A 13,577-nucleotide genomic window follows, 5' to 3' on the forward strand; every position below is an offset into this window, starting at 1 on the left:
TAAAAAGAACTTCAAAGACACTATAAATCTTTACTAAACCTCATTTGTTTTAAAGAAAATCTTTGGCTGTAGTCAGCATCCAAGAGCGAAGATATTAGGAAGCTAAGGCTATGTGTGACATGTCGATACCAACTGCCACTATGTTCATTTTATCTTCTCTCAGCTTTCCATGCTAACAATTTAGTAAACATATCAGTACTGAATTTATGACTTTTCACCATTACAGAATACATATTTACAGTATTTTTATGTTCATTCCAAATAGAAGAAAATCATAACTAATGAAAAATTTAGGCAATTTATATATTGGCCTTTAGTCAAATAAACAAACGACCTACCACCAACAAAAAGAAACCCTTCTACCCAGTCCCAGTCAATGTTCAAAACTGAAGGTTTGGCATTCTGTCATCAAGTCAGTTGCAGTTCAAATGAAGAGAAAAGGTAACTAATTGAATCTACAAGAAAGAGCATCAACTTTAGATCAAAAACATCTGAGGAGATGCTCTCTCCCTGAAATAAACTGGCACTGAAGGCTTATCCTGTTCGAAGGCCTTGGCATGATTCAATAGTTCCCAACCCTGTGGTCTTGCTAAGCACAGTGGATAAAACCACCTGAGGCTTTGACCTCAAGGAACTAGAGAGCATTGATGCCACAGGGCCACACAGAATTTGTCATGCTAATGAGCCATGCCCATGGCTACAGACCTCTCTATACCCACTTTCATTTTCCAGGGTTTCAGTTGACAATGGTACATCTCAATTTGAAAATATCAAATGGAAAAAAATACAGAAATATAATTGATAAGTTCTGAGTAGCATTATGCAAGGTGGTATGAATCATCTCTTTGTCCAATGTGTTTCTGCTCTGTGCTACCTGCCTGTTTAGTCACTTCTGAGATATTCTGAGAAAGATTATATTTATATAACCTTTATTACAGTGCATTTAAATTATTTTTCATTATTGTTGTTAATCTCTTACATACCTTATCTATAATTAAACTTTATTACAGGTGTGTATGTGTATGTATAAGAGAAAACACAGTATATAACACAACCATTAACCTTGGATATCTCTGTGAACACAATTCTCCTGGTTAGGTAGCATGTGCAACAGGGACAGAAGAGGAAGAATACCTTGAAGTAAAGGGGGAGGCAGGGAAGGAATCTAGGTGGGATCTTAAAGGAAACCTGGAGGAGTATCAGGATTGCCATGCTGCAGGCAAGGGTGCTACTGTATTCAGGAGTATGGAACATGAGTGAGATTTGGCTGGGGACTGGGTTTAAATAGGACACTGGGACAGACTCTTCAGTTACATGTCACTCTAAAAACGGCCAGGACTTTCACTTTTAGTCCTTTAGATTCAATACAAATCAGTTTAACTCAGAACTACCAGGTGAGTATTTTGCAAAATAAAATTAGTTTTCATACGAAAATACTTTTCTACCATTACTACATAACACTGGAGTCCACTGAACTGCTGGGGTGAATGGCCTACAACAGTGCTATGACTTCCCTCCAGGAAAGTCTGATAAGTGCTCATTTCAGCAACTTCAAGGCTAGCAGGTAATGAGCTACTTTCCAACTTACCAGACAGAGGTTAGAAAGACAAGTGACATCACAAAAGTGGGAGTCTGCCTGAGAACATTCTATTTAGATAACCACTTCAAAGACAAAGCAGTTCAAGAAAAGAATGACTTGGGAATCTGAGTTCTATCTTTAAAAGTAGATTGGTGTTACTTCAATTCCTGGGAAAACAGATATTTATTTAAAAGAATGGCTTTCAAAAGCTACTCAGACAACATGAAAACTCACATGGCTCCCATTTAAAAAAATTAATAAAAACCAAAACCTTCAAGAATAATAAGAGCTACAGATAAATAACTAAAATAAAGTATCCACAAAAATCTTCAAGTGTGAATTCTTTATTTATATACCACAAAATTAAGTGGCTAATGTACAGGCATTTAGGGTTAAACTCTGGAGTTAATGTTTGAAAACTAATCTGATACCTTTTCTCATATTAAGAAAAAATAGGCTGTAGGTGCACAATATTTACAATTATAAAAACTTGAAAAAATCAAACAAAAAATTGTTGTGAACTAGTACTGAAAAATAATGATGTTTGGAACTCAAAAATGAGAATGTACTTTTTAATTTTGACTTATATTTTGTATATGTGTGCATGTGAATTTTGACATGTGACATACGGAAAAATCAACAAACTGCACTTTGATGAACATGTCCTCAAAAACAGATCCATGTTGTAACTGAATGCTAAATGTGGCCTCTTTATATATACAAATATTCTAATGCTTCTCCCTCACTGACTCCAAGTTATGTTTGGAACACACATTGTGATGAAATACTTGTAACACAGACTTTCCTGGGGAAAATGTCACACAGATGTCTAATCTCATGATACAAAGTCTAATGTACCATCCGATGTTTTGCAAACACTGAGGAAGTGACAAAGGGGAACATTCACAATGACCAACATGTTTTGGGAAAGTTCTAGTTAAGTCAGCTGAAGTACACTCTGCTAAGAATTTTCTTTTCCCAAAATTACTAAGGGGCCGACCAGTATGATTTTTAGACACATTTTTGCTAAGTAAAAGCCTTCCCAGTCTCCATTAAGAGTAAAAATGAATACTATTTGTGTGTCTCTACTTTTATTTTGATATTTGGGATTATAGAGTTGTTACTGATTTAATGTTCCGAGTTAACAAGAGTCAAGAATAGTAAAGCATGCTTGGAAAATTGTGGTCATAAATGTCTGTAGCTTCTATTACATGTATTGATTAGTGCTTCATTTTCAAAGCACCTCTACAGGACTGCTTACAAATGGTTTCCATATAAGACTTATATTCAGTCAAATTCCCTCTAGTAAAATATTCCATTAGTCTGTGGGACAGAATTGCAAAGAAGGTACAGAATAATTAGTTTCTCTCTCTTAGCACGCCTTTCATTATAAAGGCGAGTTACTATTTGTTTCTTAATAAGCACCCTTTTTTCCTCACTTGAAAGTATCCATACTAGAATGTATTTATGAAAAGAAAACATTTATTATGTGTCCCTTTATAACATGTGCAAGTATTACTGTTTCTATGTACCAGCATATACGCGCACAGATAAAATTCAAAGACCTGAAGCTTATAGTTATTATGCAACTATGTTTACATCCAGTCCAACAAAGATGCAAAAATAATACTTTTAAGTGGTTTTACAATTAGCCTCTAATTTAATAAATCCACTGTCAAAATTAATTTACACACAAAACTGATAATTAAAATTTCTTATGTCACATTAGTTTGTTGGTACAGTAGCATTCAAAACTATACATCTTTATAGACTCCTTTTTTGATAGATTTCTGCCTACACTCAAGGCAAATAATCTTCCTGCTTCATTCTAAAAATCTATCATTAAGAGACATATCTTTGGTAGCCCTTAAAAGATGGGTCTCAACACTCCTTCTCTGGAACAAGCAAAGACCTGATGCTTCTAAATGAACAGACATCATCAGAGGAAAAGAACTACACAAATGAGTCTAAACCCTACCATTCTTCTGTTGTTCTGGATTTTCTTGTGCCCAAAGTTGATCTATCAAACAGTTAATTCTAAGTGCTAAGATAGTGGAGAATACAGAATTGAAAATAAAAATTAAAGGAAAACATGATAGAACAAAAATACAGACTTCTCTGTTTTAGCAGTGGCAGTGACTACTACCGGTTTCCTCTGATAAAAGTAATCTTCAACACAGAGATGAATACAATTAATCTTCCAGTCAACATTTGACTTAGTGCTTGGCTAAGTCACACAAAAAAGCTTAGAGGTAAGTCTAGCTCACATTCAGCACTTTTACTTAACTGAGAAACCAAATTTCAAGCTCATGTTTTTGAACCGTAAAACGTATGTGCTTATTACATAAAATTTACTAGTAAAAGACATTTATTATGGGTTGAAATTTCCCACACTCACATTTCTTTGCTGAAGTCTGACCTTTAAGGACTTCAAAATATGATGGCTTTTGGAGACATGTTCTTTAAAGAGGTAAAGTTAAGTGAGGGCATTTGGTGACCTCATCCTACATGAGCTCCGCCCTTCTAAGAAGAAAGCAGGATGTAGATGTATAAGAGACTATGTAAGGAGAAGCCATGTGCACACCAAGAATATGTCTCAGAGAAACAGCTCCTGAGCACTCCTTCATCTCAGACTTCTAGCCTCGGAAACCCACACAACGTAACTTTTAGCCTCCACAAGTGTGGGGAATAACTGTTATTTAAGTCACATAGTCTGTGTGCTTATTACTGACACTCAGCAAACTAATACACTAACATGGCACTCAAAAAGTAGCTAGAAAGCTTGGGCTTTTTAATACATTTATACCTAAGAATTCCCTCCAGGAAAAAAAACAAAACAAAGCTTCTATAATTATCACAGAAACAAGGTGTGTAATAACAGTTTGTAACAGTATTACCTAGGTTTTAATTATAATTGGTTGAATAACACTAGCTCACCTTTGAAGTCTCTAGTCCATGAAGGTTACTGGATAGTATGAAAACGGGTTTAAAGCAAGGCAGAACAAGAAGTCATGCTCTCTATGGATGAGTGAGCCTTTTTATCATTGTGCACACAAACTCCAGTGTTATCCAAATCTAAACTACCCCAAACTGGAAAGGATTCTGCCCCCTTTTTCTTTTTATTTAGATAGGATTTAAATCCATTTCCTTGCCTAAAGTTCTGAGATTGTCTGAAATTTTAAAAACAAGTTACATAATAAAAATCAGTCAAAATTAGAGTATTTGCATGGAAATGTGCAAGAGGGGGTAAGTAGCTTTTATTTCTAATCTCAATGAAAGGGAAAAAGGTTCTGTCAACACTCTGAGATAAAGCTCTGGAAGATGTAGAAACAGTTTCATAGACAGAATGAATCATTTCTGATGGTTTTAAGTCAGAATAAACTATGATGGCCAGTCTTGGTGACAAGGTGACATGTTATCAGGCTTTTAGTATCCATTTTAAAAGACAGTGAAAAGTTGAGGGAGGTACATTTGAGTTATTTATCTCAGTAACAAAAAAAAAATGTTTACCTCAGGTAGATTTTACAGACTCATCTTAAACCCCTTGTTGTTGTTGCTCCCTTTTGTAAAATTTTAGTGTTCATATTCTTAGCTTTAAAAAAAAATGAATGATTTTAGTTTGACTTCCTATGTGTTTGGTATGATGATGAGTGATTTAGCTGTATTTATTTAATTTTCAGCTTGCGAGATGGGAGGTTTCCATATTCTGAGTTTGTCTCCATTAAGCACATTTATTCCCATATGTTAGATTTCAAAGATAAATACATCCAAAATCTGACCTAAGAATAAAGCTACTAATGCATCAGTGTGGTAAGATCAGTTTATTATAGAAGTGGTCCATTCACAAGATTGTTTCATTAAAATGGTTGAAGAAATAGACAACACCTACACCTAAATCAATGTGATGGAGGTCTCACTGTCCTTTTCTAAAAGCCTCTGATTTAAGTAATCTTTTAAAATTATTTTACTTTATATTTTAATTATGTGTATTAGTTTATGCACATGAGTACAGGTGCCTGAGGATGCTAGAGGTGTTGGATCTCTCTGGAGTTAGAGTAACAAGTAGTTTTGAGCCTTGGGTCCTCTGCAATGACAGTATGTATTCTTAACCCTAAGCCGTCTCTCCTGCTCCCACTCAAACAGTCTTCTAGTATATATGACTTCAGTATTGGAGAAGAAAGGAGTCTCACAGTTCTGCTATCTGGTCTAATAACCACAAGTTTCATTCTTCACTACAATGAAGAAATCAGCATCTGGTCCTACTGGTTTCCTACTAAAAACTAACTCTAGGTCACATCTGACAAAACCTAGTTTTTTGGGCCCTCTGAAACTACATACTATACCCGAAACCATGGTAATTATGACCTCACACTCTTGGGTCTGGCTTAAGGAGCCAGAGTTGTTCCTCCTCCTCCTCCTCCTCCTCCTCCTCCTCCTCCTCCTCCTCTTCCTCCTCTTCCTCCTCCTCCTTCTTTTTTTTAAATAACTTTTTAGTTTTCTTCATCTTTATATCTTTCAGTTTGAGGTGATATTAATATTAAACCCAGTCAGTATACTTTTTATAATAAATAAAAATTCTATACAAGAAACAATGAAAATGAAGTATCTGGCTTCCCTCTATTGTCCATGAACCAACACAATTTCAAGACATAAATACTTGGGGGAAAGGCCATCTTTATTATTTTTCCTTTTCCCTTCTACCAAATAAGAGTCACTGAAAATTAACTATTCACAAAAATATTAATATGAAAAAGAAAGGAATACAAAAGAATTTTAAAAATTTAAGTGTGTTGATCTTTAAGGAAAAGCTACTATAGAGTTTTTCACACTTCACAACGATGAGTTCCAGAGGCAGCTGATCCAGCTAAACAACTTCATGAGGTAATTAACACAAATAAAAGCCAACCATTTCGCCTGGGATCACTCAGCCATATCCCAAATCTCAGCTCACCATAATTTCCAGTACATGGACCTGAGCCTGGATCTAGTTTATAGGAAAGGGTAAACATTGCTCTGTGGATGGAATGTCCTCCTTATGCCATCACCATTATGTGGTAGGTTGGTAGGTTTTAGCTTAGATACTTTTGTGCTACTATATTATATTAGGAGCATATTATGATGGTTTCTGCTAGAATAGTACAGTAGCATTATTTTATTGATGATGATGATTATGATGATGGTGACAATGGCAATGATGATAAATTTTTGGCACTGAGTCTAAGGAGACCCAACTTTGATCAAAGAGTGAGGCTTTAATGTACTATACAGCTTCCAGAAGGGCATCTGCTCTCTTGTTGTTTTTTAGGGGTGGCTAAGAAACCTATAGTCTCCATAGATCAAGACAAGGTAGTATTTTGCTGTTTCTGTTTGCTTGATGAATGATGAGAATACAGCAAAAATAATTCTTGGACAGAAGACATTAACAGAGATTTGAAATTAACAGAAATCTGGGGGAAAAAAACTCTCAGGAACTGGAAATATGGCTCAGTGGTTAAGGGTGATTCCTGCTCTATCAGAGGACCTGAGTTCAGTTCCCAGCAGCTCAAAACAGCCTGTAGCTTCAGCTCCAAAGAATCCAATGCCCTTTCTGACCTCCACAGGAACCCACACACATGGGCCATATACTCATGCAAACAAATACACATAATAAATCTTAAAAACATACACACACATTAGCAAATAAAAAAAATTTCTGTATCCTATTTATTCTAAACTGTGATACCAAAAGTATCTATGCATTTTAAAGTTCTTTAATTCTGTGAGTAGTTGCCTTTGCCTTCTCTGTGACCTTTAACATTCTTCTAGTATGCACACATAAAGGCAGGATTTGTGGGCACATTACTGGTGTTTGGGTCAGGGAAGGAGACTATGGAAGGAACTATAAAGGCTAACACATCTCTCTTCATGCTTTCCTTGATGGCAAAGAATGAACGGCCTTCTCTCTAGAGCATAAAGCACTGTGTTTCTTTATGAAAGGGCTACCCCTTTCAGGCTCTAAGTTTCTGGTTACCTTCTCTTTTCGTTTGCTCTACTGAAGCTAACTAGTATTTGATGATGGTGGATTGTCACTATGGGATTCATCCCCACTCTTCATTAACTTCAGAATGGAGAATCAAGTGACTCACAGAATTTTTAGAGAAAAGTTTCTATCACAATTTTGAGGGACAAAAGTTATTGTTAAAAAAGGTGATTAACAGCAATCAATAAGTGTTACTGCAGAGCAACTGAGTGCCACTTTTGCACTCGTTGAAGCACAAATACTATACTTTCTTAACCTGACACTAACTTCAGGTTTGTGCACTTCACTAGGGTGAATCGATTATCACTTACCATTAATAAGCAGAGAACTATCGGATCCTGGGTAGGAATAGTTTAGACGACCTGAAGGTAAAAGAAGGCCGTTTGTTACTAATTTTTTTTCATAGATAGTTTAAACTTATTCAATAACAGAGTGGAGTTGGTGGCTCTAATATGCAAAATATTTACAAATCTGCATTATGGGACATGAGTTGTTGTTCTAAGGAATATGGCTAATCAGAGGATGTGTCAAGCATTGATGCACCAAAGGGGAAGTCTGAAGGTGATAAAGTGTCTCTCATATTTAACTACTCATATGAACTACCTAACTATTAAGGTCATTGTCATTTCCAAATCACCACCCAAAATATGTTCCTCTATACCATTGTGTTCCAACATCAATCTATTAAAACAATCTTGAAATTTTATGCCCCATAAGTATGCAATATTTTTCAGTTATTTGTGTTGGTTGTTACTCTTTTTAAAGGATATAGGAAAAAGGTTTTCACAGGTAAAAGGCATGTGAGCAGCTTTGAATTTGGGTTTTGGGCCATGCAAAGTGAGCACTCAATAAATGCCCTGGTCATTTAGCTTCTGAGTTTGAAATGGTTCTTAAATTTTGAAGCTAAAATCACTATTTAAGATATTCCCAAAAAAGAACTTGTGAAAGTATTCCAAGTGTTGGATGAACTATCTCCCTAACTGGAAGGGAAGGCAATGTGGTTTCTCTGCCTTTAAGAAATTATATTTCTGTTCTCTGAAGTACCTCTACATGTAGAGTGAGCTATCTAGACCACAAATCCTCATTGAATACATCTTGTGTACACACTAAGTTATAAAGTAAATATCGAGGTGGCAACATTTTAAAGTCTCCATATCCCATGTACCCATTTTTACCAATCTTCAAAAAAAGAAAAAAGAAAGGAAATGGCAGAGAGCCTCAGCAGGTTCAGCAAGGGCTGAAAAATCTGGATGCTAATTCTCTACTATGGTCAGGAGTAGCTGCCAATATCTAACTGACTCTGAAGTACAAAGGTTCCTTTAGGAAAGAACACTGAGCTCTGGCCTCACAGGACAGTGAGGCTTATGGCTGTGGAAAAGCAGAGAAGAGTCAGGGATTCTGCCAAGCCTTCAGGCTGGCCCAGGCCTTCTCTAAATACCAGCAAGACTTCACTCAGTTCAGAGAGCTCTGGGAACCAGAGCTAATGTGGTCCCATCACTCCAACACCACGTACAAACAACTCTTCAGAAGGAAGTTTCAATGTGAGCCTCTTGCCTTTGAAGGGAACTCACAGGAGTGCTCTATGTCAGGAAAAGAGAATGTTCTTTGCTGCCAGAATCTGTAACTAACCTACATCCTAAACCTTGAGTCCAACATGAGCATATCACAACTGATTTAAACTTTGCAACCAATTTAAAATCAAATAAAGGGACTCTCTTAGATAAAATTAACTGCTCTCATTAAGATTAAGATTTTTCAGCGTATTGCTATTTAGGGAGTGAACAGAGAAATGGAACTAGGGAAAAAGTGAAACCTGATTTTGATACTTCAACTTCTACCTAAATATTCCGTTTCTTTACTGTTGATATGTGCAGGTGAAGTACTCAACTCTGGTCAATGCCACTGGAGCTGATTTAACTACAGCTTGAATTCTACTCATGTCACAGCATACTTAAAAAAAAAAATGGAGCTGAGATGCGTGAAACAGGAGCATGACATGAACCATTAAACCTGCGGGAGGAGCCTCGCCTGCTTTCCTTTAATGAAACATGTCTAGATTCTGTTACTATGTCATCCTCTAAGCAAATGAGTTAACAGGAGCTATTAACAAAACCACTTTCTTTCACCATCAAACATGCTTTAAAAGATGAACTAAGAAGATAATACATAAATAAAAGCATTTATGTTGATTAAAATTAATGGCTGAGAAGAGCTGTCTTTGTATTTCTGAGGACATGCTGTAATTTCTTTGATGCTGGCACTGTAGTCAAATCTGGGGCTGTTCTACATGAGCCATAATGTCTTTGGGCTAAGAAAGGCTACAAACAACAAGGGAATCCAAGTGACAGATTACTATACTGGCTGGACCAATTGAACAAAGTTCAATCTTACCAGAAACATATCTTCTGGGTTTTGTTTTTGTTTTATTTTTAGAAACAGGGTTTCTCTGTGTAGTCCTGGCTGTCCTGGAACTTACTCTGTAGACCAGGCTGGCCTCAAACTCAGAAATCGGCCTGTCTCTGCCTCCCAAGTGCTGGGATTAAAGGTGTATGCCACCACTGTGGGTATTTTTGAAGAACCGAGAAATATTTTGACTTCACAGATAGAAAAATTTGGCTCAGCTCAGGTGTGTACCTACTTTTAGGTCAGTGACATTTCACAGCTGGTCTGCTCCTTAGCTTTCTACCCTGCATCCAACATACAGCATGACATTGGGAGCCACTGTCAGCATCATCCCAGCTGGAACACTGACTGTGAGCCTTTAACAGCTTTAACTTGCCTTCTGATAAGGTTACTGGCCGGCAAGCACCAGCTTTGATCCTCAGAGACCCATATAATATGCATGTGATATCCTTCTAAAACAATCAAGAATTCTTCCCTGAAGAACTTTTTTTAAATTCACAGCAAAAGTTAGTTCCAGAGTGGTACAATTGTTATAAGTGATGAATCTAAATAAGCATTTCATTAACAGCAAAGAATCACGGTTCCTATCACTTTTATTCTTACTGTTCAGAGAAATGAATAACAACACGCATCCACATACACCTATTGATAGAGAATCACAGGAGCTTTACTATCCTAAGACTTCTCTGTCTGCCTATTCATTCTGTCCTATCACCCACATTTCAGATCGTTTTGCTAATTTCATAGCTTTCCCTTTACTAGGAAATCATTTGGCTGAAACCAGAGAACCAACCAAGCCTTATCAGCTTGGCTTCTTTCATTTACTGGGGATTTATGGTTCTTTTATATCTTTTTCTAGAGCTTGAAAGCTCATTTCTTTTAGTATCAAATAATATTACACTGTTTATATGAACTACTAAAGGATATTTTCAATACTTCTAAATATGGCAGCTATTAGTTAACCTGTTAGAAACGTCTCTGTGTTGGTTTTTGTTAAGGATACAAGCTTTTTGAGGAGCTTTTTCAATCATTTTCAGGGCCATCTTCTTCAAGACGTGTTTCCCAAAATGGAAGCCTTTTTAAAAATTAGCTCTCTAAATTCTAGCCACAGCAATAGCCAGTCTCATGTCACCATTTCAGCTAGTGGATAAATTTCTCTTATCTCCTTTATATAATAAATGATCTTTCAAACTAAAACATTTAAAAAAAAACCAAAAACAAAAACAAAGCCCTATACTTCCTGAAAACAGTGAGTTCACTCTACTGAACTTAAAACATTAAGTATTTCATAATGAGTAAAGGATAAAATAAAAAATAATTGAGACAGATGAACATAAATATAATCCAGTACCTGTGGTCTTGCTGGGTTGATTTTTTGATAACTCATCTATCTATAAATATGTTTTTTGTACATCTAAAATTTAGTTCCTGAAGGAAAAAGGATGACATTAGGATTTTAAGCAAATGAATGTATTTGATGGTTAAAATTCAATCCCTGAAAGCTTTTGCTATTGACTATGTTGTAGACATAAAAAACCACTACCTGATCAGCACTCCTCTTAAAGGACACTATCACCAGAAATGCAATGTGTCTCTGGAGACAGCTATGGCATTTGGAGCCAGAGCCTAGCACATCTCATACAGAAGCCAGAGGCTATATTTGTAGACAGTATTCAACCTAGCCAAATATAGGCAACTGATACAGTGTGACTCTGGGGAACCACATTACCAAATTCTACAGCTAGAAAAGGTCTGTGTACCAACTTGACAGTTCCATGCTGAGCATCTGTTAGTTGGAAAGAACCACTGTTCAGCAAATCGATGGACTTAGGAATTAGTAAGAAGATTATAACAGTATGTACTATTACATTCTTTTAGGACTAAGCAAGTTCATCAAGGAGATAAAAGGTAATGCTCTATTTTATTAGTAATAAATATACAGATTACTTTCATAATTAAGATTTATTTTCCAAGGAGAAATGCAGATATTATTGTTACAGATGATTCATCAGGAAGTGATATAATAAAAGTATATACTTCAAACACAAATAATAAAAACTATCAAGATGTTCTAGAGTACCACTGGATATCATGTTATGATCTACTGTTCTTCATAGTCAATTTGTGACATGGTACAAGTCAAGTTATATAAGAAATAACAGCTTTGCTGTCTAGAACATAGCCAATGTAGACCTATACAATCCTAAGTAGCATGAAATTCTAATTTTTAATTGGCTCAAGCTAGATTAACCTAGATACTCCAAAAGAAAAGGAGGTGCTTTCAGTGACCCACTCTAAAATTTCCTTTCATACATATGCATATGTTTGTATACGAAGATGTATTGTAGAAGTTGTTTAAGACAAACTCTGAGAGTGATAATTTTATTTAGTTCACATTTAAATCAAAGCTATACTGTCAGAAATTCTGATTAAGGGTAACAGATGTCCTTTTGGTTTTAACCAACAGTGCCTAATATTTGTAGCAAGATGGTGCTATGGATACTTGGACAACATATAGCAAAGGCTAAAGGCCCATTATAAATTCACTGGTTATCATACCAACTTTGTATTTACACAAATGCTGAACCAATGTCAGTATGACCTAATGCAATATACTCACTATGCTCTGTACCTTAGAAGACTGCTTAATAATCAAAGTCCATAACCCTTTCTTGGTCTCGTGATCTACCTGTCCTGTAACCAACTGTTTATAGCCTTTCTATGTAAAATCACAAAGGAAGAAATGCCACTGATACCAGCTACAGATTCTTGCTCTTTCTAAAGACACATTTAAAACACATTTCATACATACAGAGTTAAGGTTAAACAAAAGCCTCATAGTATCCTATGAGATGGATGTGGCCATTAGTGTGAGAGCCAGGAGAAATCCTTACACTTGTGCTCTTTCCTATCTGTCCACAGAGCCATTTCCCTACCCTTACAAAATCCACCAGGCGTCCAGATCTGCTAACTCATCACCTCTATTTCTGGTTACTTCCTCTGTGGATTGCCCTCCTCTCTCTGAGCCCCAATGGCTCACCACTTAAGCTCTACCTCCATTCCCTCTACCATCCCTTGCCCTGCTGCTATAGGCAGGTCCCTATTGGCCTTATTTCCTATGGAAGTCTTCCCAATGTCATGGCACCCACGCTCTGGTTTACTCTGTATGGTAGCACTTCTCATACAAGGTTCTGATTGTCTTAGTTTCACTTCCTGCTGCTGTGATAAAATATCATTGACAGGAACTTAGAGAAGAAAGGTTTTATTTTGCTCACAATTCTAGATTACAATCCATCATTGTGGGGAAATCAAGGCAGAAAGAACTTTAAGTACATCCATAGTCAAGAGCCCTAGAGGATGAAAGCATGCATGCTTCCTAGTGCTCAGTTAACCCTCCCCCATTTACTCAGACCAGGGCCCAGTCCATTAAAATGGCATCACTCATTCAGGATATAGGTCTTCTTTCTTCTCTTAACTCAAGTAACAATCCCACACAGGCCAAACTGTATAATTGCTCATTGGTCTTCCCTTCACAGGTGATTCTGGTTGTGTCAAGCTGTCAATCAAAACTGTCAC

At 36.4% G+C, this 13,577-nt stretch overlaps 1 protein-coding gene across 2 annotated transcripts in view; it reads right to left on the reverse strand.

Moving 5' to 3' along the window:
* The window catches only part of Cpeb4 (cytoplasmic polyadenylation element binding protein 4), a 62,322-nt gene that overhangs the window by 15,644 nt on the left and 33,101 nt on the right, over positions 1–13,577 (reverse strand). Inside the window, exon 3 of one of the 2 annotated variants that reach the window (XM_028756435.1) lies at positions 7,910–7,960. The exons of the other annotated variant lie outside the window; for it this stretch is intronic. Within the exon in view, the coding sequence (XP_028612268.1) occupies positions 7,910–7,960 (51 nt within the window). The remainder of the gene's footprint in view (positions 1–7,909; positions 7,961–13,577) is intronic. 2 annotated transcript variants of the gene reach the window in all.

This window comes from Grammomys surdaster, unplaced genomic scaffold (assembly GCF_004785775.1).
Source record: "Grammomys surdaster isolate TR1022 unplaced genomic scaffold, NIH_TR_1.0 126121, whole genome shotgun sequence".
NCBI lineage: Eukaryota > Metazoa > Chordata > Mammalia > Rodentia > Muridae > Grammomys > Grammomys surdaster.